Source organism: Festucalex cinctus, chromosome 6 (genome assembly GCF_051991245.1).
Source record: "Festucalex cinctus isolate MCC-2025b chromosome 6, RoL_Fcin_1.0, whole genome shotgun sequence".
Classification (NCBI taxonomy): Eukaryota; Metazoa; Chordata; class Actinopteri; order Syngnathiformes; family Syngnathidae; genus Festucalex; species Festucalex cinctus.
The window spans coordinates 23694454-23721053 of record NC_135416.1 but is presented as its reverse complement, the minus strand read 5'-3'; the positions used below and the strand labels follow the sequence as shown (position 1 = coordinate 23721053).

The following is a 26600-nucleotide window of genomic DNA, read 5'->3' as shown; positions in this document are numbered from 1 at the left end:
GATCGAATCCAGGCTCCGGCCTTCCTGGGTGGAGTTTGCATGTTCTCCCCGTGCATGCGTGGGTCTTCTCTGGTTTCCTTCCACATTCCAAAAAACATGCATGGTAGGTTAATTGAAGTATCTAAATTGCCCCTAGGTGTGATTGCAAGTGTGTACAGTAGTTTGTCTATGCGTGCCCTGTGATTGGCTGGAAACCAGTTCAGGTTGTACCCTGCCTACTGCCACAAGCCAGTTGGCATAGGTCGTGAACTTTTATTTTATTTTATGTTAGATTTTGTAAGTCCAGTTTTAGTTAGTAGAAAATGCTTATGAAGAGTAAATTTCAATCAAAATATACAGTAATTTCAAGCAAATGTTACTTGAGTAATTTTAAATAAACCAATGATATCCACATAAAATTTACTTGAACCCCCTTGAAAAATAAAATGAATACCTTTACTCGATAACTGTTAGTAAATGTTGAGTTATTGTTTTTAAATAAATAATATGCAAGTAAAATTTACTTGGAAAATCCTCTTAAAATTTACTCAGATTTTCTGATTGTTTTAAAATAAATATTACTCACTTTTTTACAGTGATATACCGTCTTGTGCATCGTGCAGATAATGGTGCCCATATAGAGCTCTGTTAAATTAAGTAAAAAAAAAAAAAAAAAAACCTTTAAGAAATACTCATTAACATGAAAATCTAGTTGAAATATCACAATAACTGCCTTTGTAATAAATTCATTGTAAAGAGACTTTATTGACATCCTAATAAAATGATTCCCTCACAGAATCCCGTTTAATGAAAGGAGGAAAATTGCAAAGGGAAATTCATATTATTTATATTATTAAATTGCAAAGATGACTCAAATCTATAAACCCCTAATGGACATTCAGTCATCTTGCTCATTTTTCTGCTCCTTGCAGTGATTTAACAAGGCCGGAACTAACCGCTAACATGCTCCGGCAGTGAGCTCCAGCACTTCTAAAAATATCTCTTGAGCGTCTACGGGCAAAGAGCGTGCTGTCAGCGTTCCTGTACGCATGACAATGCAAATGTTTTGATCTAAAAAAGATCCTACTCAGCCGCGCCACTCATCACTTCACCGTGTACATGCTTGCCATTTTGCCGAGTCTATACTACCTATACAGCGCTTTTTATGTTGAGAGAAGCACGTATACGTTGTTCAAGGCCGCCCGCTGTTAATGTGATGCTAGCTGATCCTCAGGCTCATTAAACAAACAAAAAAAAACAACAACAAAAAAACATGGTGAGACACGGAGGTGGATTCTCAGGCTGACAGGATGGACATTTATAATAAACTGGTCTGTGAATGCCGAAGCGAGAAGTGAAGCTGGCGCCAGCCATCTTGCGTTGCCACTAGCTCACTTAGCACACTTACAGTAAAGTTGAATACATTGATTTTTCTGCAGCGTTTTCACGTTATCTTCTGTGTCTGCAGCAAAGATGCTACAGTGTGTGGCATACACTTGTATCAATAAGTGTGGGAGAAGCTTCCAATGCACTTTTCACCGGTAAGAATGTGAATATAAATGATCTCTCATAAGGTATTTTTACTAGTGCTACTCAAAGATTGGTGTGCATCATGTTGTTAGAACTGCGATTGGCTGGCAACCAGTCCAGGGTGTCCCCTGCCTACTGCCCAGAGCCAGCTGAGATAGGCGCCAGCACCCCCCGCGACCCTTGTGAGGAATAAGCGGTTAAGAAAATGGATGGATGGATGTTGTTAGAACATCAACAATGAAATGAAAGCAAAGCCCATCAAGAAAACAATTGAAATGTGAAATGTAAACCTCACTTCTGCAAGTCACGATACTGAGATAATATACTCAATGGTTGATGCATCATGTAAAAGTAAAGTTTGTTCTTTGTTAGGCTCTCATTACTCCATACAGGAGATGGGTGATTTTGACCTCAACTTGGGACGTCGTGAATTAGTAAGAATTCTTTGAAGACTTCCTCAATTCTACGATACACCTTCTTTTGAAGAAACAGACTCTGGGGAATCTCAGGTGGACTCTCCCATCGCTGGGGTTGAAGTCACTGAGGTGTTTTTAAAAAGCTCTTTGGTGGCAGAGCTTCGGGGGTGGATGAGATCCACCTGGAGTTCCTAAACTTTAGGCACCTAACGGCTCTGGATGCTGTGGGGCTGTCGCGGTTGACACGCCTCTACAACATTGCATGGACGTCAGGGACAGTGCCTTTTTAAGAAAGGGGGGCCAGAGGGCGTGTTCCAACTAGAGGGATCACATTCCTCAGCCTCCCTCCCTGGTAAGGTCTGTTCAGGGGTGCTGGAGAGGAGAATCCATTGGTAAGTCGACTCTCGGATTCAGGAGGAGCAGTGAGGTTTTCGTCCTTGAGGGGGCATGAGAGTTCGCCCAGCCAATCTAAGTGTGTTTTGTGGAGTTGAAGAAGGCGATTGACCGTGTCCCTCGGGGAATCCTGTGGAGGGTGCTTCGGGAGTATGGGGTACCGAACCTAGTAATATGAACTGTTCGGTCCCTGTACGATCGATACCAGTTTGGGGTCGCATTGCCGGCAGTAAATTTCTAGGCGTAGCTGAGGCGTTGAGGGGGTCCGGTTTGGTGGCCTCAACATTGCATCTCTGCTTTTTGCGGATGATGTGGTGCTGTTGGCTTCTTCAAGCCGTGATCTCCAACTCTCTGGAAACGATTCGCAGCCGAGTGTGAAGCGGTTGGGATGAAAATCAGCACCTCCAAAACCGAGACCATGGTCCTCCGTCGGAATGCAGCTCACGTTTTTCACTGCATTGTGGGATGCTGCCATTTATTTAAAAAATGTCTTCTAAGCGCTGACATGGCAGAGGTTTGTCAGTTTGAACTGAATACAGTCATTCCACCTTTATTGACAATAGTCAACAATTAAGCATTTACACCGTTGTGTCCAATGTTGTATTAAACAAGAGGTTGAACACAACTGTTCTGGTAATCTGTTCATAACTCCTTTGTCCAGATTTACAATGGGGTATATGCCACGGTAGAGGCGGGACTGTTTTTTGCACAACAGTTTGTTTCCGGTTCGGTTTGTGACGTGTGGGCTACGTCAAAAATACTTGTGCTTCCGACTTTGTGCCCCTAGGTTGCGCGTTCGCAACCCGGACCGGAAATAAACTGATTTGCAAAATCACGGAAGTCCGTCTCTTCCGTGGCAAATACCCCGTTGAGCCATCCCATTCGAGGTCACAAGTGAGTTGAGTAACACACACACATACACCCCCACGCACCCCCTCACAATCAACACAGCTGGTGTGCAGATATAAAGACTTCCTGTTGTGTCTGATTTTCATGACCTCCTACTGGTGTCCCTACCACATCAGTACAGGTATTGTTTGTTCTTTGCAATTTAAGGCCGTATCCCACTGAGGCAAATGTTGCCAAACGTAGCAAATGCTGAATTTGTCATCTCTGTCATTTTACCTACAACAAATTGAGACCTTTTTGTGCTGTTTTAGCAACCTTTGAGACAACGCGTGAATGTTTTGGAACTCTCAGGACTCCCCAGATGAATCTTGAGCAGCCCATATAAAAAGGTGGGTTTTCCCCAGCATTCATTTTTCAACTGTCCTCAGCAGGCAACCATCGAAGCAGTGCTTTGTTTGGCTGCTCATGGTGCTGTTATAACATATTAATGCTACTTTACAATATGCCACAATAAAACCACAAATCACAAATTCACAATACTATAACAGTAGCTATTGTAATTCAGTGATCACAACCTTTTGTGTGCCCCCAAAAAACAAATTCTGTCAAACTGACCCAACTTTGTACAAAGTTGGTAGTTCTTTTTGTTGTTGTTTTTTTATATAAACTATGAGAATCTGTCCTATTTTTGATTACTATTTGGTTATTTTTCTCCAAGATTTTAAACACAACAGATCAACAGATTAAAATTATTATTTTTCTTTTCTCTCTCTCTCTTTTTTTTTTAAAGATGTAATTATTAGGCATTCTTTCATTTCAGAACCAATTAAACAGATACAAAGGGTGACTAAAAAAATAACAGTCAAAGTTATGGCGGATGTTTAAAAAAACCAAACGCAATTTAAAAGTCTAGCTTCCACACGTGTTGAAAATATTTTCTATTATTATTATTATTATTATTATTTATTTATTTTTTCCTTTTACAAGTGCTCAATGTGCCCACCACCGGCATGAATGACACATTATTATTCCTACAAAATGCGTATTGATGCAGCCCCACTTTTTGGGTTAATTAGTTTATGGTCCAGATCAAATAACAGCCACAATCAGCACTGTGCATGCGGGCCGCAACATCATGATATGTGTTTCGAAGGAATAATAATAATAATAATAATAATAATAATAATAATAATAATAATAATAATAATAATAATAATAATAATAATAAGAATGTGTCATTCATTGTCATCAGTTTGATGTTGTCTGTGCTGCCGGTGGTGAAAACCTGAAAGAAAAGTAGAAAATATTCTTAACTAGTTCAAGCACCAAGCGAGCCTTTGTTTTTGAACGCATAATAACTTTTGGCTTTTCCATCGAAATTATGTATTTATTTTAAGCTGTCTTTGTTTTACTGTTTGTATTTGTCTGCGTGGCTTAACATGTTTTGTACACTTACCTTGAGGGTCGTGAAAGGTGTTTCAAATAAAATGTATTATTTATCTGGATGTGCAACAACTACATGGAGCAGGTGGTTCAGACTGACAGGTCGCGTTTGGAAATCTTTGCTCAAATTTGCCTTTAAATTCAGAGTGCGCCAAAAAAGGTGAGTGTGGGTGCACTTGGTGCTCCGACGGGACAAGGTGGGCCAGTGTGTCAAGCAGTACAACAGACTGAAAATCGTGCTTTTGGAACTCATGGCGCCAGCGACCTATTCTGAACATTATGAGGCGCAACATTCAGCAGATCAGTGGGATCGGTGCTTTAAGCCTTTAATTCACAGTGCAAGGCTTTCAGCCTTTTGGCATTGCATCAACAAAACGTTTCTTTGGATTTTATGTTGGAGTAACTTTTGGAGTAACGTACCAGAAATATATCAAGTAAAATACACATTTAATACATTTCAATTACGAAATGTTGTGGTGTAATACACATGTTATACATTTCGACATAAACAACTGCATAATGTGCATTTTATACATTTCAACATAAACAATTGCATAAAACATTCTTCCAGCTCTCTCAAACTCTGCTTTCCCATCTCACCTGGTTCACGATCACGTTAGATTTTGTTAAACATGTATGTGAGACCCCATCTCAGCCACCATAATTCTGGTGTTTTTGCTGACAATTTTCACATATGTTTCCTCTATTTCTGCAATGAATAAGAGCTGGTAAAAGTTAAAAATAACTTGAAGTGGGCCCTCATGTTCAGTCAGGAAGTGAAGCATGGTCATATCAGCAACTTCCATCCATTTTCTTGACAAGGATCATAGGGGTGCTGGAGCCTATCTCAGCCAGTCGCAGGGCACACAGAGACAAACAACCATCCACACTCACATTCACACCTAGGGACATTTCGGAGCGCCCAATTAACCTGCCAAGCATGTCCTTGGAATGTGGGAGGATACCGGAGTACCCGGAGAAGACCCACGCAGGCACGGGGAGAACATGCAAACTCCACCTAGGAAGGCCGGAGCCTGGACTCAATCTTGCGTCCTCAGAACTGGGAGGCGAACGTGCTTACCAGTCTTCCACCGTGCCGCCCTACCAGCAACTTATCAATCTTTAAATGTATCAAGAACAAAACATCCTGTCTTAATGTTCATAAATTAAAAAAAAATATACAAACTAGAACATAGTATGTATTGTGCATTATGTTTAAAAAGCAACACAGAATTGGTAAGAAAGTACTGTAGCCTGTTCATAATTGAAAGCAACATTTTTGTTTTATGTAACACTTGTTATTGAAATACATACTGTATACTGCATTATCAACATAGAATCACAATCATGATTTACAAATTATGTGTAATTTACTTCAAGAACAAATATATACTCATATGAATAAATAATGCACTGCCGCTATTTGCTTCGCATAGGATATAAACAGTCTTCTCAGGTAGGCAAAACCAAAACATTACTTCTTATGACATTTGTCACCCCTCAGACTGTCATTGAATTGTTGGTGTGGCTTGTATAAATTACCATGTAATAAAAATAGAATTTATTGGATATACATTTAAAGAAAGATTTTCTCTGGTTTGTAATTGAGTACACTATGTGTCATTAAGGTCCAACATGCACGGGTGTCAAGCTAAAAAAACACAGTCCCAAATTACTGAAAACAAATGTAGAGTATGATGCAGCAGTAGTGGTGTTCCAGTCCACAGTTTAGACGACGTACGTGGGGAGTTCTGTGGAGAACTTCACATGAAAATGAGGTTTCTTACATCCTAGGGGAAACAAAGCAACAATAATGTGAATGAACTGTTTTTTTGTTTTTAATGCAAAACTTCCACTTTTGTGTGACGATGGATGGATGGATGGATGGATGGATGGATGGATGGATGGATGGGATTAAAAGGGTCAGGTGAGAGTTAGTACACAGTAATTTAATGTTTTGCCAAAGGCAGCAGTGAGAGAACTGGTTGCGCTATCCATTTAATAAAAAGTAGATTATTTCACATTAACAACAGGTCTTTATAGTTTAAAACATTTAACATGCCCAGATAACAGATGAATTGAATGATGAGATCATTGTATGACACATCTATGCATACAACTACGAGGCCAACATTTGTTTTACATTCATTTTTTATTCCCTGGCTTTTTTGGAGGGGGGATACTAGGGCAGTAATGGTATTTGTGTCATGTTTTAGTTTTGTTTTATTTTGGTGAGAGTTTCGGTTGTCTGGTGTTTTTCTGTATTTCCCTAGTCTCGTTAGTGTTAACCTTGTCCACCTGCGTGTGTCTTCCTTTCCCGGTGTGTGTTGCTAATTGGTTCTCCCTGCCTGCTGTGTTTCCCAGTTGTGTGTTGTTAGTGGCTCGTAAGTGTTTGTATTTAGGGAGTGTTTTTTGTTGCACGTGTTGTGTGAACATTGTCCTGTTGTTAGTGTCCAGTCCAGTCCAGTCCAGTCCAGTCCAGTCCAGTCGCTGCTTGTTCCATGTGCTAGGCTGTAGTCAAGTTTGCATAGTTTGGTCTAGTATCCCCACGTCTGCTCAAGTTTACCACGTCTACTCAAGTCCTTCATGTCAGCTCAATATCTCCTTCACATCAGCTCCAAGTCCTCTTCTCGTCCACGTCAAGAGTCTCCTTCACGTTCCACGCCGTGTCTGTCCCCAGTCATCATGCCAAATCTTCACGCCCTGCCAAGTTATCACGCCCTACCAAGTCTGCCCACATTTGTTATGCCAAGTCTGTCCACATTCATTCTGCCCAGTCTGTCCACGTCATGCCCAGTCTGCTCACGTTCCGTCCTGTCCAGACTACACCCAGTCAAGTCAAAAAAGTTATTCTCATTCCTGTCAGTTTTCTCTCTGCCTGTTTTCTCCGCTTTTGGGTCCATCCAAATCCACCGTTCCTGATATATATATATATATATATATCTATATCTATATATATATATATATATATATATATATATATATATATATATATATTCCTCATTTATACAACGGGAGTTCAAGCATTGCAGAAATAAAGCTAGTAGGCCAGTTTTCAAACAGATGTGAACAAGTATTGCACGTGTAAGCAGAACTCGCAAGTCCCCACACTACATTCTCCTGTTTGGCAACATTTTGGCTTTCCTGTTAAAATTGCCAATGGGAAAAGGTGTGTGAATAAGTCCAAAGTTGCGTGTCGACATTACACGGTGATTGTCTATGTGGCAAGTAACACGTCGAACATGCTAACGCATTTAAAATGACATTATCCGAGTGTGAATGTCTCAAGCAGCTCGGTACAACCACAGCTAGCTACAGTATTCTGGCCTCCCTTCACTGGCTGTCTGTTAACTCTAAAGTTAATTTGAACATTCTTTCATTTATTTTAAAACATTTAAATCAGGCTTCCCCAATCCTGGTCCTCAAGGGCCGGAGTCCTGCAGGTTTGTGGTGTTGCCGTCCTCCAACACACCTGATTCTAAAGATCGGGAGCGTTATCAGGCTTCTGCAGAGCTTGCTGATAAACTGATTATAGAAACCACTCAGAGTAGTTCTTCACCAGGTTGGCAGAGGTCTCCTGAGGGATTTTGGCCCATTCTTCCACTAAAAATTGTTCCAGTTGATCCAAATTCCGTGGCTTCTGACCATGGACATTGACTTTGAGAACTTTCCACAGATTCTCAATAGGATTGAGGTCTGGACTCTGTGCAGGCTACTCCAAGACCTTTTATTTTCATTGGTTTTGGTATCCTTGAGAATTGTTGGACCAATTCTGATGTGTACTTTTGGTCAATAGGCGCTTTTCAACCGCTGGAACTTTTGGAGAACTTTTCAATTTACCTTGGTAAAATTCAGTTTGCGTGTTTTTCCACGAAACAACAATTTCCGGTGTAATTAAATTCCCCAGGGGGCATCCAAGTACTATCTCAGCAGCAGGATCTCCTGAGCCAGGCTGAAACTTTGAGGGGGCGGGCTGCAATGACCAAGGCTGATTGGTCAAATTTGGGGGCATTGTTTTTACACCAGCTGGACTCAATCAAACTCATTTGAATTAATTACCGAGAACTCTAAGGCGCTGTGGAAACACAATTCTAAATTTGAACTTTCACAACCAAGAACTCCCTTTACCCAGAACTCAAAGTTCTTGGTCTTGTTGGTGGAAAACCAGCTATTGTCTTGTTGGAGTACCCAGTGACGGCCTAAGGATAAACTGCAAGCTAATTTCTGCATTATTAGTCCTCATTATTTCTCATTTTTGGCCTTTTTTTGTTGAGTTGAGTAGTGTATTGGTGAACAGTGGAAAGAATCTGCTTTCCATTTAAGATTTTTTGCTTCTAATTGCCTTAATACTTTAAATCAGTGGTATAGCCATGATTCCCGACCATTTTGGGCTTTATAAGCAATTAGTTTCCTTAATTTGACCATTTAATTCTGAGGCATTGTACTGTATTTATTTTTTAAACTCAAATGAAGCACACAAATAAATAGCTTTGAAAAGAAATAGTAATACAAATAATGTAATATAAAAAAGGAGTCAAAGTAAGGAACAAAACCTGCTTATCTATAACTTGTAACATTTACCACAAAAACAAAAAACAAAAAAACAAACAAAAAAAACCCAACAGAGCTCTTTTGAATGAGTCCCCTTTAAACAGGCATTTACACTAAACAGCAGGAGCAAAACACTTAACAACAATAATATTGAGACCCACTTTGGTAGTTTTATATTCTTTAGATTAGTTATCGGAGCTTTCATGAGAGACGAGCTGACACGCAGGTGTTGTGATTTTGTCGTGGCTATTATTAATCTTGGAAATAAATTAGCAAATGTTTCCACGAGAAAAAAAAAAAGCAAATGTTTCCACATAACCCTTCAACGTGCTCATGTACCATTTGTGGTATGCATACCCCTGGTTGGGAAACACTGCTTTATATTATAGTTTTAATTGACAAGGAAAGATTGGTTAGTTGGCAAAACACAGATCTAATTTGACCTAACTTAACTTTTAGGGCTCTATATTCATAAACCCATAGCGCAGGTTCCCTCGAGTGTAAAAACTGGCACATCTTGATTTTTGTGCTGGTGCAAGCCTCATTTAGCGTGCTGCAATTTGGCAGACGGCTCTGCGCCCTGTTTCATTTGACTCTCCCCCGGTGCACCTAAAATTTTGGAGGCTGAAAGTAGACCAAACTTTACACCTGCTGGAACCACGTCAAGTATCGGGGAAGGTAATGTAACACAATTTTTGTGACTCTGATCGAGGTGCAGGCAGATTTCGGGCAGATATATGTGTATGTGTGTTGGATGTCATTGTATTTCATTTATAATATGACCACAGCGTGCTTTAAACCATCTGAATAATTGTACAAATCAATTTATGTGGACGTGTTCTTTTTTTTTTTTTTTCAGCACAGAAGTGATCTTTGATCGACCTACACTCTCAAAACAGTTGGGCCAAAAATAACCCTTTTATGGCTCAAAAATGGACAGATGCTCAACTTTGGGTAAAATAATTGGGTCATATTATATAAAACAACCCAGAAAGTTGGGTCAAATTAAATATTTGGATCAGTCTGACCCACCTTAAAAAAATAAAAATAAATAAATAAATAAATCATTTATTAGTCGTTTAATTACACAGAAAGTTCAGTTAGATTCTCTACTTAGATCAATTTGACCCAAATTTGGGTTTAACAAAATAAATAAACGAATAAATAAATAAATACATAAATACATAAATAATAAAAATAATAATAATAATAATAATAATAATAATAATAATAATAATAATAATAATAATAATAATAATAATAAAGTCATTTTGTATATAATGTTGGGTCAGATACTCTACTTGGGTTAATTTGACCCAACTTTGGGTAAAATAATTGGGTCATATTATATAAAACAACCCAGAAAGTTGGGTCAAATGTATATTTGGGTCAGTTTGGCCCATTTTTGGGTTAAAAAATGATTTAATTCATTTATTAGTCATTTAATAACACAGAAAGTTCAGTTAGATTCTCTACTTAGATCAATTTGACCCAAATCTGGGTTTAACAAACAAACAAACACACAAACAAAAAACCCAAACAAACAGAAAAATAAAATAAATGAATGAATGAATAAATAAATAAATAAATAAATAAATGTATTTTTTTTTTTAAGTCATTTTGTATATAACCCATAATGTTGGGTCAGATACTCTATTTGGGTTAATTTGACCCAACTTTTGGTAAAAAAAAATAATAGGTCATTTTGTATAAAACAACACAGAAAGTTAGGTCAAATTGAACCATTGAGTGGATCGGTCCATTTTTTAATTTATTTTTTAATCTGTGCCAAGCTGAGGGCGGCTGTCAAATTACCAACACTTAGTGTAGCTAACCCATGCGCACAATTAGATTTATGCTGTGTATGAATATAGATCCCTTACAGTTCACAGATGTACTACTTATCATACTCATTTATCTTTTCATTTCCATGCACTCCTGGACTGGACCATTTAAGTTCTAAAAAGAAAGCAAAAGTGCAGGATGAGTTTCATGACGGGACATGATGGTACACAATCACAGCGGTATGACAAATGAAAACAAAAGAGAAGCACCATAAATGACATGTTTACCGATGAGCCGTGAGTTAAACGCTGTGTCCAACGTCTCCAAAGAAGGAACCACGTCCCGCTGTGAATTTGGCGTGGCCTCTGTTGGATTGCCTGGACTAATCATTTCTTGTTCCTTTTCGTTCTGCATTTGCGCATAGACGTTGAGGCCTGGGATCTTCCTTGAGGAAATATTTACATTGAGGCAAATGGATAAAAGGTGTAGCCTAACTGAAATAAGACTGGGACCACAGCAAGTGTATTAATCTCACTTGTACTGCTCTCCTATTTGAACACAAGCCAAAACTGCTTATATTGGGATATGTGTCATGTCTCATAAATTCATGGCACATCAGCAATGACTAGTATAGGTGATAAGGTTTTGCTCTTTTCTTTTGATGGTCTGAATCGTCATGATACCTCCTGCCCTATTACTGTGCAACAACACATTGGTGAGAAGACATATTTAACATTTGAGAAAGGTCAACTGCCTACATTCAAAGGGCTGAATATCGATAAACTATGACGACTGACTGACATTTATTTTGAAATGAAATACCAAAGAGTTCCACAGTCTTTCAAAATATATGATTCCACTCCAGAGAATTATGCTTAAGCAATCTTTTGATGGGCAGCTATCAACACAAAATGTCACTTCACAAGATGCTTTTGTTTTTAAAGCTGTCAAGTCTCCCCACAAACAAGCTACAACACCTTTCACCTCATTTCCATGTGGACTCCTCATACACATGGCATTTCATGAATATTTTACCTCTTGAATTTGTAGATGACAAATACAGCTAAGCCCACAACCACAACTGATAGCAACATCAACATGGCTGGGGTACTGTGGTTCTCGCTGCTGTCCACTAGCGGTGCTGCGGAGAAAACAGAAGATGGAAGTAAGCAATGTAAATTTCACGACAAAAACAACTTTATCGCCGCCAAACTGCCACGTGACACGTCATGTACGGAATATTAATGATTCTAATACTGTGATTTGTCAAATAGTGTCCAAAGGTGTTTATTTACTCACTTACAGACTGTACTAGGCACATACATGAAGAAGTAGCTACAGGTGCATCTCAGTAAATTGTAGAAAATGCATTCAACACATCAGAGGTTAGAATTTGAAATAATTTAGATTGTTACAGCTGGGATAAGCTCCAGCATGCCTCGGATGCTAGTGAGAATAAGCTGTTCTGAGAATGGATGAATGTTATGCAAAATTCTAATTTCTCGAGATTGCTGTGAACTATAATCGTGTAGATTAGAATATATAGTATATTTACTTTTTTTTTTTAATTGAAATGCTGAAATTCAGTATTTTGTGACAACAATCCACTGTTAAAAACAATTCCTATCAAACACTCAAAGGCAAAATACAGTAAGAAGACAAGAATCACTCTTACATTTTCAAAGTACTGTAGCAAGCAAACCATGTATTATCTATAAGCATTATGTGTCAATGAGGGTGACTTTCCTGGATTTTCATTCCACATTGGTGCATGCTTGCTGCATGACCGTAAGACCACACTGATGTATAGTTCGTTTGGGATTTCTTTCTTTTGTCAAAATAATTAAGGTCATGTTTAAAACATGTCATGGCGTATGATGGCGTGTTTCTTCTTTCCTTTGCTGATGAGTTACGCTCTGTCCTTACACATTTGTTCCGTGACCAAACTTATAACTTAGTTAAATGGTAAGTCAAATCAATGTTCCCCTTTGAAATCAATCGAAATGCTATTAATCTATTCCAAGCACCTCAAGAAAAACAACACGCTGAGCTGAAAGTAGTTTGCCAGGCCACCGCACCCTCGCCAGCCGACGAGCCGCAGCAGCCCCGGTGGCAGGGATAGCCGTTTTTCTTTGGAAGGGTTTACATTCCAGAAACATGCTTCACCATCATTGACTAATGGGCATGCTGCATTCCTGCAGCTGTTGAAATGAATTGAGCTGCAAAGCAGCATTTACAGTTCCCCAGGAGAAAAAATAATTGAAGGGTTCAAATGCAAACAAAGACTTTTCCATTTTTGTGGAATGAGTAAAAATGTGTTTATTTGTGGTCCCAGTTTAAAGGAATGAGCATTTATATTTAGGGTATTCAACGATTCATTATACAGGGTGTTCCAAAATGGTTGACCCCATTCTAAATGCCCATATTTCGGAAACTACTTGATGGATCTTAATGAAACTAAATACACTTTATGTTGAAGGTCATAAGTTTTATTGGTTAAATTTACAAAGAAAAGTACAAATATTTGTTGGTTCTAAGACAGATTTTCATAAATGTTCAATATGAGCGCCGCATGTGAATCTGCACGTCGAGTCGGTATTCGAGCTCGTGCCAAAAAGGGCCCTTTTCTTGATTTATTTTTATTTATTTATTTTTTTTCTTGATTTTTGGTGCCAAGTCCTAATTTGTTTTGTAGTTGGTGCCTTCTTTGCAAAATTTGTGAAGAAGGCACACTGCGCTGTCTTCGGTGACAGAGTCCGAGCATACTCTTAACACGCAAAATGCCTTTTCTTTTGAAGTGAACGGCATTTCTTAACCTGAAAAGATAGAAATGCCAACCGTTACACACAAAAACTTGAAACGTTTCTACACAAGCTGTGAAAATTTGAGGTCATTCCAACGAAAATTGTCAAAATTATTGGCCAACGAAATGGGGTCAACCATTTTGGAACACCCTCTATATACTGTATATATTAAACAATTAAGATAATAATGCAGAAAAACGTTTATTACATTTATACTGAAGGCTAATTTACAGCAGAAAAAAACTGACTGATTAATGGCACACGGAATGAACAGCATTTTTACTGTGTGAGAGAAAACACAACTGAGGAGTATATTCACTAAGAATGCGCTGCGTCCGGTAATAGCACAAATATTGCACCACAACTGCACCCACAGTCTGCGCCCAGTTACCCACCTATTCACTAAGGATATTGCTCTAATCATATACCGGCGCAAACACGCCCACAAAACTGACAGCTTGGAGCAAATTTGCACCTGATTTACCACACATGGCAATGGTTTTGCGCCAACAACATGGTTGTTATAGTAACAGTTGCGAGAAAGATGACATTATCAGAAAGCGAGGTTGGACCGAGAATAAGCGTTTATAGCGCCATTAAGCTGTACAGAGGAGAGAGGACGACAACGACATCATTCATTTATAAAGTACAAATTATTGGTGCGATCGTTTTTTAAAAATATATTTTCAGAGGTTGGCGTGGTCGTACAGTATGCATCTGACACGTAAAAATGATCGTAAAACTCTCTCTCTCTCCTCTGCGTGATCAGCTGCTGTCACTACTGTCATGATCCCGGGATCGAGGTTGCGGCAGGTTTATACATGCTTTCCAAAAACGTTATTTGCGTCACGCAAACGCGGTGTGGCTATTTGCGCTGGCGTTAGTGAATTAGACGCTGCATATCAATGAGTCTCATTTGCATTGGGGTGGGCATATTTTGCGTCAAATATATGCAAATTACCTAATTTACATACACACAAATAACACCGGCGCACCGTTGCGCAATCTGGTTGACAGTGCACTTAGTGACGGATTTCCCCATCTGCACGTGTTTAGTGAATTAGGCGCTCCCGGATGGCTCCATTTTTACCGGTTAGCGCCGTGCAAAGGCGACACAAACTTTTACTGAATATGCCCCTGAGTGTTTCATGTTTGCGAAAAAAAGTATTGTCTTGTCGACCCAAATAAAATTTGACTGCTTGTTTTGTAGTTTGTAAACTGTTAGTGAACTGAGGTTCCATTGGAGCGGCACCTTAACCGTTAGGCATTATTGTGACCCGTTTTGGGCTTTTTGATGGTTCTGACCAAGTCATTTCAAAATAAGATAACGCCCAGGGGTTAAACAAAGCAAAGTAAAGCAAAGAAATTGACCAAGCAACAACCCTATTTTCTAAATTGGGGCTTTCGCAAGTCAAGGTACCGCTGCATACGGGGCAGCATGTGCAAATAACAATGTGCTTATCCACTGTAGGTTAGGTAACTTCTTAAACTGCTACTTAAACTTAAGCTGCTTAACCCCAAATTACTTTTCATCAGTGGCTGTGTCATTACCTGCTGATAGGTGTGCTGCGTAGACTGTGACCTGGACTCCAGGCCGCAGTGTGAACTGAACCAAATTCTGATTCAAGGCACTCAGCATCATCTCAGAGAGCTGTTGGTACAAAGAATGAAACATAGTTTGGTCATCTATCCCTAGTTTTCTATCATACATTTAATCATAATTCGTATGTTTTCTTCTACACAAGAACAAGTTTTAGGTGCATAAAGGTTTTATATGGGGGTATTCTGCTTTGTAAAAAATAAATAAATAAATAAATAAATGATGGAATCAACAAAAATACATATATTCCATCCATCCATTTTCTTAATACCGCTTGCTCCTCACAAGGGTCGCGGGGGGTGCTGGAGCCTATGCCAGCTGGCTATGGGCAGTAGCCCACCTTGAACTGGTTGCCAGTCAATCGCAGGGCACACAGAGATGAACAACCATCCACACTCACAAGCACGCCTAGGGACAATTCGGAGCGCCCAATTAACCTGCCATGCATGTTTTTGGAATGTGGGAGGAGACCGGAGTACCCGGAGAAGACCCAAGCAGGCACAGGGAGAACATGCAAACGCCACCGGACTAAATACATATATGGTAAGTATATATATTTAGTAATAAATAAATTAAAAAAAAAAAAGAGAGAGAGAGAAATAAAATTTAAAAAAACTAATCACATTTTTGTCATGGGTCTTCAGTCACATACTCCTGTTACTCTAACTCTTTAACCCTTCTGAAAAATCTTGAATATTTGACAAGTCACATTGACCACATGAAATTGTATCATTTAGATCAGGGGTGTCCAAACTTTTTCATTTGAGGGCCAGATACAGAAAATCAGAAGGACGCAAGGGCCACATAATGTTGTCAAGAGAAATTGTCTGGTCCTAAAAATTGTACAAATAATGTATTTGTGCTTTAGCATAATTAGAAAAATGCTACAGTATATAAACCAATTTATTTGTAATATGGCAGTAAGGTTATTATAATTTGGGAATTTTTCACATTCTGTTAGTTTTTCTGTTAGTTTTTATTAGTTTAGTTCTTTAAAAAAAATGCTTATTTTTAGTTTAGTTTGTTAGTTTCAAGTATTATTATTATTATTATTATTATTATTATTATTATTAATTTTTTAAATGTGTATTTGATTTGATTTGATTTATTTGTTCATTTTTCCTTTCGGACAGCATTGTGACAAACAAACATTTCAACATACAATTTTAACATATGATAACCGAAAAGAAAAAGGGCTGGCAGGAAGAAGCATAAAGCTTATAAATTCCCGCCCCCATACTAATCTAGGACGCATAAAATCAAGAGTAATAGTTAAGGATCAGCAGAGATGATAAAATTTCACACAGTTCATCAAGTCCATGAAGTTGATTACATTCGGAGACTTTTGATTCAGGCAAATGGATTATAGAAAGTTCAATCAGTTCATCTTCACCAGTGATTTGATCGCATGTAGTTCATGACAGAAGATTCGTTCAAATAGATTGTTGATCACTTGTTGATTAGTACCATGTGGATTATCACAGTCCAGCAGCTTTAGATAACTGGGCATAGTGAAAACCATGTGTTCGACACCTCCGTCACTCAGATCCGTCTTCATCACGATTTTGATTCATCGCGACTTTTTTCTCCAGTTCGAGCAACCTTGTGGCCATGTCTCTCCTCATTCCGTTCATGGCGAGGTTGAGTGCTGCAAGGTCGTTTTTCACCAGAGAAGTGTCATCACAGGCCTTAGTTCGGTATTACTTGTGCGCAATATTTAAAAACCACCATGGGAGCAGCGTCTTCTTTTGGTGCTTTTCTATTGGCTGCTGCTAGATGACGTCACTTCTGTGTGACATACTTTCAAATGTCATTATTCCGGTTTATATCATAAATATATCTACTAAAAATCACATTTAAAATCATCCCCAAAGGCTCATGCATTAAATTAATTACCAAAGACTAAAACGAAGGACATGTTTGCTATAATTATAGTTAGTTTTAGTTAGTTTTGTAATCATTAAATGTAGTTTCAATTAGTTTTCATTTTTTAAAAACAACATTTTTGTTTTTATTTTATCTCGGTAACAATATTGTTTTTTGAATTTTAGTTTTAGTTTTTTCATTAGTTTTAGTGAACTAAAATAACCTTTAATGGCACCTGTTTTTCGACAGCCTCCCTTCTTACTTTGACCATCTCCAAACATTTTTGTTTTTGTTAATTTATTTGAACTGAGTAAAATGTCATTTTTAGCATATGTTGCGGGCCACTGAAAAATGGACGGCGGGCCACAAATGGCACCCGGGCCGTAGTTTGGACAACCCTGATTTAGATCCTTTACGGGCCATGGGAAGGCCAAAAGTAAGTTCACACATTTATTTATTTATTTTTTGTATATTTGATTACATTTGAAGACCTTGTTAAGTAAATTCATGGAATCGTTTTTGAATACTTGACACATGTTTGAAGATAACTGCTAAAAAAATATGCAAAGACTGAGAACTAAAGTATGTCATACTCATTTGTGGACATATAGCTTTAATTGTTTTTCACTACCTCAGCTTTCCCCGCGCCCTTTTGGGTGGAGCCCAAATTAGCCCGTGTCTATAGGCCATGGCATGAGTTGCCTCTCCCTTATTATAGAAAAAATTGAGCGCATGGAATTATTTTTGACATTGATGCACGAAATCATGGCACAATTGTCATGGAAGCGGATGGCAAAAAATACAGAAAATTGTGTCATAATAAAGGAGTGAGTGTGTGGATATTTTGAGAGGCCATTGGCAATAATTAACATATTAAATCATATTTCACTCCATATTACAAGGCATTTATTTTCACTTTACGTGGACTTTAAATTTGTCCCACTCTGCTTCTGCCCCTTGTAGTGTAGCCTTTTCATGGCAAACTTGATATATTCCTTCATCTATCAGTAGATCTATTTCAGACACTAGCAGTAAGATGCAAATATAAAAAGATTCAAAACTAGTGATGCCTCATCATGAATTTCCCCCCATGCACTGACCTAATGCCCTCCTCCTGGACGTACAGTTTTGGACTGTGGGAGGAAATTAAGAGTAGCTATATAAAACCCTCTCAAGCAAAGGGCGAATATGTAAACTCCACATGCAAAGATTCACTGTATACACAAAATGATAAAATGGCATATTTGAAAATTCTGACTATGTAGCAACTGAATAGGTTTAATCTCCATTACTGTATGTATGTGCATTAAGCCACTGTGACCCAAAGTAACCTCAGTCCCTTGACCAGCTACTCCTAGGTTTATGTTAAAGTCTGTTTGCAAATTATTTGCAACATTACTTGATTAATCTCCGTTGTACTCACTGTACACCCTATTTAAACTGAAAAATAAATAAATAAAATGAATGTTGATATGAAGGTAATGATATTTTTTGAAATCATATACTGTACAGGATATTTCCATTCTTAAATCAATACATTTACATCCTGACACTGAAGCTAAAGTTATTATTATTATCAGATAAACCATTTGCCTCACTGGATGAATTTGCACATTCAAAACAAACACAGAGTGGACTACTACATCCAGTCATTTATGATTCTTTGCAGATTGAATTGAGTTCCTTTATGGTCCCAGTGTGTAACAGAGTAAGTAAATCTATCTATAAATTTAAATATGTAAAGCCCCTTTACGATAACAACCTTGAATAAAGATTTATTGCTGGATAGAAGAAAAAAAAGACCTTTTCCATGTGATTGACCACATGCAAGTGAACCAAAGTGATTTCCTTTGCAATTTCATATTTTACTCACACTAACGGAAATGTTCCCGCAGAGAGCAGATCAAATGATTACAATCAGTTATTTGAATGTGAAGCTCTCGTAGTCCATCTTTAGCCAGAAGTGATTCAGTGACTTATCAATCAATCTGGACAATATCATTTCCATGTTTGGCTCCCACAAGATGTGCCACAGGAGAGTTTCAAGATCATTCATCCCGATAATTTTCTAATATCTCTCAGGTTTATATAACGATGACTATAATGAAGCATACCTCAAGGGTGGACATGCACTGGTGTACCTATACTGACATCTACTGGAAGAAGACTGAAGTCATATTTGCTTATTATTTTTCAGGATGCAATAACTGATGACTTGAGCATGCTGAAACAGCATGAATGACAAAAACACACTTCGGATTGGTGAAGAAGTGTGAATAACAAGCTGAAATCAATCCGCCTGAACACAAACACTGTCAAGCTGGGGGAAAAAAAAAAGTTTGCAAACATGTTGACAGGCAAGGTAGCAGATTCTCTGCCAACATTCTTACCTGATTTAAATGAGCAGATTTCTTCTTGTGTTCCTTTTCAATTAGCTTTTTGTCAAGCAGGAGGAAAAACTCTGCGGTTGTAGGCAAACCTGGGAGGACAGTGACCAGAAGATGATCCCCATTCACGCCTGTGGCCTGGTGGAGAACATAGAATAACGATATTATTATTAAAAGATTAAAGGGAATTAAGATAGTATTATGAAAGGTGTAATTCCACTGGCTAAAATGCATTTGCTCAAAGAGTTTTTTGTTATTTTTTTTAAGTGTTGACTGCTGAGGGTGGGAACTCTTCATGTACAATTTTTACAACAATTTTCTTTTGATGTTATGAAAGCGCACTTGCATTATATAGAGTTGCAGATGTGTGTTTCCATCTTGTCATATTTTTGATCTGAGATTGTTGTGGGTATTCTGCCTTGCGGGCTAAAACTGATGCTAATAATAAATAACGAAAGAGACATAGCTGCTGGTAAAAGGAACAACTGCGTGTATTTTTTGGGCTTCACTTCAAGTGGAATTTTGTTGGAAGAAAATGTGGGGAAACATGATGCAAGATTATTACGGAATATTAATTAAGTGTATTGCAGATATAAGGATGTTGCAATAAGCAGCCAATTAATAAGGCAAACTTTACTTACATGCCTTATTTAGTTTGAACTATATCTCTATCTTGACAAGCTGCAAATGCATTGAACCAACCTTTTGGGTAGGCTCACATTTGGCATTGAGGTTCCCGTGCACTCGGCGTAAAAAGAGACGCATCTTCATGACAGCAGTTCTATTAACTTATTGTGTCATTCTCTAGAGCAAATTAACAACTGGATGAACCAAAATTTCCTTCAGCTAAACGAAAACAAAACAGAGCTCATTGTTTTCGGCAATAAAGAAAAGAGGATTGCTGTTAAAAAACAGCTTGAGTCACTGTCTTTAGAAACTAAAGACCAAGTTCAAAATCTTGGGGTACTAATAGACTCAGATCTGACCTTCAGCAATCATATTAAATTCATCACTAAAACAGCCTTTTACCAGCTGAAAAACATATCCAGACTGAAGGACTGCATGCTTCAAGCAGACCAAGAGAAGCTTATCCATGCTTTTATCTCCAGCAGACTAGATTACTGTAACGGTCTTCTGACTGGACTCTCTCAAAAGAACATGAGACAATTGCAGCTCATTCGGAACGCTGCAGCTCGAGTTCTGACCAAAACAAAGAGATCAGAACATATTACTCCAGTACTTAAGGATTTACACTGGCTCCCAGTCAGCTGTAGAATCGGTTTTAAAGTTCTGCTCCTCGTCTATAAATCACTAAATGGTTTGGGTCCTGAATATATCCAAGAAATGCTGATTGAGTACAAACCCAGCAGGGCTCTGAGATCTACAGACTTGGGCCAACTCGTGGAACCCAGAGTTCGAAGCAAACATGGTGAAGCTGCATTTAGCTATTATGCTGCACACAGATGAAATAGGCTACCAACAGAAGTGAAGTCAGCCCCGAGTGTAAATGCTTTTAAATCCAGGTTAAAAACTTTGCTTTTTTCTTATACCTTTGATTAGGGACTTTTAAACAGCTTTAATTCAGTTTTTTTCTCTCCTTTTTAATTATTATTTTTATTATTTTAAACTTCCTTATGCAAAATGTTTTAAAGTTTGTTGAATAATGTTTTAAGATTATTGGATGTTCTTTTTAGTCAATTTTGCACTTACTTTCATTTATTTTTCTTCCTCTGAATGTTAACTACTGTTTCTTGATGCTTATGTGTTGTCTTTCCTTGTGTAAAGCACATTGAGTTGCCTTGTGTATGAAATGTGCTATACAAATAAACTTGCCTTGCCTTCATTTCATGGGGCACGTCTAGTTCACTATGTTTGGGACTATGCTGCGCCTTGCTCGGCGTTCTGTTGGATGGAGTTGGCACGTCCCCGGTCCAATTGATAATTTGGTGACAGAAAGTTGACTGCACTCTGCATAAATAGGCATCTTCATTCTTGTGCCCATCTAGTTCATTGTGTTTGTGAATTTGACAGAGGTTCTACGCCTCGATAGGTGATCCAGGATATTCGATTTTACACTACTAGGTCTAAATTGTGGTGCAGGTGGTGTAATGCCATTTTGGTGGATTTAAAATAGGTGGGCAGATTCTGGGCTCCGCGGACATGTGTGGTGGATGTCATTATCATCTTAAAAATATTTTAATAGCACTCCCCTTGACTGTAAGACTGTGAAAGGCGATCTCCAATTGCCCATGCCACATGCACGGCCAACAACATCATCCACAAGGGAAGATTTTGCAATTTATTTGTACTGTACAAATACACTTTGCGCGCACCACTGTCGTGCACGGACACCAGCGATTCAATTTCAGCATCCGCAATATGAGCCTCAAGCTCCATGATTTGAAAAAGAATGAGGAGAGCTGTTTCGACTGGAGTCGGCTGCCTTCCATCCCACAATGGGGCAAATAGCTTCTTCTACAGTATATGTGCTAATCTAGCAAAAATACCAAGAGAAAGAAAACTACGCCTACTCACACGGCTAGATTGGGCTTTGCACTAGACTTACACTGGGCATGAAACTAAGGCCCTTACTCTTCAATTGCACCACAACTTCGACAGTGTGCGCAGCGCTGCACGCAGGTCAGCGCAAGCCCTCCAATCCAAATGATCTTAAACTATACATTTTCCCTGCACTCCCTGTCTGAGGTCACGCTGCAATTGCTGGCTGCACGATATCTTGTCAATCTATATTTCCCGAATAAATGCAACATTTTCCATGAAATGACCTAACAATGTTTTACCTGGATAAGTGAATTCTTGATGACTCTGCTCACATCCAGCCTCCATTCTGGAACATCAGGATTGTGATCATCCAGGTTTGAAGAAAAAGCCAGGAGATGAGACTGGAAATATTCTGTGTGAAAAGAAAAAACATGTAACTTTTTACTTTTTCATTAGAGGTCAGCTTTCAGATTCCATTAACGGGGATATTTTCTGCCTCTGTTTCGGGGGAGTATTAAGTCAATCTAATCTCGTAATTATCTATGTACTGTGGTTCTCTTCTGGCAAAATAAACAGCAAGAAAAATAGGGATAATGCCATGCACACATATCTATTAGCAACTATTATCTATCATTATCAGTGATACACTATTAACAAGATATCCTCTTTTCCACAAATAATTCTCATAAGCTGAATTACAGGCGCCCTGCCATGACTGAAAGGAAGCTATAAGAAATCCAATGATGAATACGAGCACACAGGAAAACACTTGTATGTGTATTCACAGTAATAAACAAAGAAACAAACATACAAACAGAACTACATTTATGATCATCCAGATATACTCGTTAATGTAATGGTATCTCATCTTTGGCTCTTGCCACACCCGTCCATTAATTGCGGCGTTTGTTACATTTTTACTCAGGACTGCCACCTCTGGCCTAAAATGCAACTGCAGCCTCTGTGTCAAGCTTATGCATGGTATGCGTGCTAGTGTGTGCGCTTTTTTTCCTTTTTTCGTTTTCTTGAAATCTGAACTGGAGTTTGGGCTGTGCTTCTTCTCCCCCCCCCCCCCCCAGTTTTCACCACAATTGTGTCATAAGCTGCTTTTCCACCAACAAGCCCAGGATCTCTGAGTTCTGGGTAAAGCGAGTTCTTGGTTGTAAAAGTTAAGCAGGGAATTTATAATTGTGTTTACACAGCGTCTTTGAGTTCTCGGTAATTAATTCAAATGAGTTTGATGAGCCCTGTTGATGTAAAAACAACGCCCCCAAATTTGACCAATCAGCCGTGGCCATTGCAGCCCGCCCCCTCAAAGTTCCTGCCTGGCTCAGCAAGGCCCTGCTGATGAGATAGTACTTGGATGCCCCCTGGGTAATTTAATTACCCTGGAAATTGTTGTTGGTGGAAAAACTACATTTTACCAAGGTAAACTTAAAAGTTCTCTAAAAGTTCCGGCGGTGTTAAAGTCCATATACACTACCTACCAAACTTCATGTCTGCGGTGTCTTCATGTCTAATGTCACCCTACAACACACTCAAACTGTGGCATCCCGAACACACCACACAGAAGGGAAGGCTGATAGGCGCAATCACAGTTAAAAAGTCCCTTTGTGTGTCTTGTATTCAATTGGGCATTGGTTGAACATGCATAATGTAGAAAAAGGTTTTTGTTATGTTTACAGTAATTTATGTTAATCTTGTCTTCTAATTCATACAAAGTCTCAACGTTATTATTTATTACACATGACAATTTGAAATTTTGGTCGAGATTTCAGAAAGGATCATGGCAGTTGACACAATGTGCTGGATCTGGCCCCTGGGCCTTGAGTTTGACACCTGTGCATGAGCACATGTGCAATATTTTACCTCCTGAAGAGGAGACTGAAGAGATAAATTCCCAGAAACAAACAAGAACTGAAAGATTATGCAGTAAAGCCCTGGGAAAGTATTTCAAATGAAGAATGCAACAGTTTGGTGAGTCAATGAATTACAGGCTTGATGCAGTCAATGCAAGTAAGGAATATACCAACATGTTAAATGTTATTCACTTTCAATTAATTTAATAATGTCCATTCCAATACTTTTAGTCAATTGAAAAGTGGGTGGCTTCAAACAGAAGGTGCTCTTTCCTGAGTTGTATATAATAAATACCATGACATTTTGAACTTCTGTCTCATTTTCATCTTTTGATCAATAAGCCAAACATCTTCTTCTACAACAAAAACAAAAGATTTTGCATTACTATTCCAATCCTTTTGTCTATATACTGTATGTATTCAGTCTATTCATATGTGTATGTATTAATCGAGGTGTATGTATGTATATAGTACTCATCATCCCCTTCACTTGCCACTAGGGTCATGTATCTGTTAATCTGTGGTGACTCGAAAAGATTAGCAAATGGGGTATTAATCAACGCCGAGTCAGAATTTTTGGATTGGAGTCAGAATGGGTAATAACATATTGTGGCTTGTATTATAAAAAAGAATGTTCGGGTGGCAACACTCATGTTTCAGTATTGCAGAATGAATCAGGCCAAGCGGTGAGCTAGCAACAATCACTTTAATGAGAACCAAAATTCTGATTATTGTTGGCCATAATAACCAAGCCAAAACAACAATGCTAACCTGCGCGTAGTTTGCAGTGTCATTTATAGACCTTACTTGTTCCAGGCTGGCATGACATATTTCCTACAACAAAAGAATCTCAGAAACAGTTCTGAAGTTGGCTCACCATGGACAGAGATGGCCTTTCTCTCCTGCAGAATAGTATTCCCTGCAGACACCTGCACGGTGACTGTACTGATGCCTTCCTGGGAAAATGTACATGTCACACTTGCCTCAAGGGTGATTATGGGCTGCTGGGAAAATAAAGTCAGGGAGAGAGTTGAGGGAGAGTCACAGTCAGAACCTCAGGGCTCCCATGAGAGAACATTATTAACAGCTGGTTAACATCTCACACTGCTGTTATTTACACTACAGAGGTGTCAGCTCTCTGGCGCACTCACGCACAAACCAACACACACCCGCAAACACGGCACGCACACACACATTACACACAAAAACTGCATTGAGTACCAGGGGCCACAGAGAAGTTCCCTGCATGACACTAGCAACTCCTTCATGTCATCTCTGACTGTGTATGTTTACGCACCTCTGTTAAGATGTCACATTACTGTGTCAGGTGTTTTGATATAAAGTTAGGCCCCAAATCTAAACTTTTCCCACCATTAATGTGACCAATAACAATTGCAACTCAATTGATTTTGAATTTTCTAATCAAGAAGTACAAATAAATGAAACATTGTGAACACATTCTTGTATCTGAGATGTGGCTGTGTTCCAACTTAACCAATTGCTGTAAAACTCATGTTGCAGTTTTTGTCAATCACTTGCACTTGTATCAGAATCTTGAAGTCATTTTCCAACTCTAGATACAAAACACTGAACCAATGATCAAAATTCACTTTTTTAAAAACTCTTAACACCGATTGCAATTTATTCGATACAAATCACATAAACCAAAGGTCAATTTATTAATTGAACTATAATCACCTGTTCAAAATCACACAACTACTATCAAAGCATAACCGTTTCAAAATGCAATTAAAAAAAAATTGAATGCGTATGATAATGAAGCGGAAAGTGACAATGCCTCTGGATTGGCAGACGGGGGTGGTGGCCCCTCTTTTTTAAGAAGGGGGACAGGAGGGTGTGTTCGGGAGATGATCACTCTACCACTGAGCCATGCCGCCCCAACAACATCTGGATGTATCGCTATTGAAATGTCGACAGCGCGCTGGAAACCAAAAGATTCTCCTTCACCGGAAATGAGGGTGTGGTCAATTTAACACTCAAGGTAGTGCTATTAAAGGGATAGTTCGGATTTTTTGACATGAATCTCTATTTGATCCTCACTTCCAGTGGTGTGCGATCAGCACTGACATACCCCTGACAGCGTTCTGTGACAAAAGTTCTGGTCCGGTTTTGATCGAGAGGAAAATAGTCCGGCAAGTTGGCTGGGATCAAGTAAATAAAGCATTTTTCTTCTGAAAACAATTTGTGTTTAAAAGAGTGATACATTTGCATCACAAAACTTCGCCCTAAAAAAAGTCAGAGTCCATTACCGCCGTGCACTATTTTTCTGCTCGTTCGTATCACTGCGCGTCGCCCAGTTTACAGCTGATATTATCACCTTCCGCCTTCGAAAAGACAGACAACTTGTAGATTAGCGCATCTATCAGCTGTATGCGGAGCGCCGCACAGTGATACGAACGAACAGAAAAATAGTGCACGGCGGTAATGGACTCTGACTTTTTTTCAGGAGGGAGTTTTGTGATGCAATTGTATCACTTTTTTGAACATAAATTGTTTTTAGAAGAAAAACGCTTTATTTCGGTGGCCCCAGCCAACTTGCTGGACTATTTAGCTCTCATCCAACACCGGACCAGAACTTGTGGCACAGAACGCTGTCAGGGGTAAGTCAGTGATGA

General features: G+C 38.8%; 1 protein-coding gene across 5 annotated transcripts in view; it reads right to left on the bottom strand.

The window, feature by feature from the left end:
- Window positions 1-4920: 4920 nt before the first annotated feature.
- sorcs1 (sortilin-related VPS10 domain containing receptor 1) overlaps window positions 4921-26600 on the bottom strand; it is a 215843-nt gene continuing 194163 nt past the window's right edge. The window contains exons 21-28 of one of the 5 annotated variants that reach the window (XM_077525635.1): window positions 24842-24968; window positions 22405-22517; window positions 19607-19741; window positions 15302-15401; window positions 11982-12087; window positions 11234-11391; window positions 11072-11120; window positions 4921-6400 (exon numbers count right to left, since the gene is read on the bottom strand). In XM_077525635.1, the coding sequence (XP_077381761.1) occupies window positions 6394-6400; window positions 11072-11120; window positions 11234-11391; window positions 11982-12087; window positions 15302-15401; window positions 19607-19741; window positions 22405-22517; window positions 24842-24968 (795 nt within the window). In that variant the 3' untranslated portion in view covers window positions 4921-6393. Of the gene's footprint in view, window positions 6401-11071; window positions 11121-11233; window positions 11392-11981; window positions 12088-15301; window positions 15402-19606; window positions 19742-22404; window positions 22518-24841; window positions 24969-26600 lie in introns of those variants that run through there. The other 4 variants (XR_013284119.1, XM_077525633.1, XM_077525634.1 and 1 more) reach the window with 4 other exon arrangements.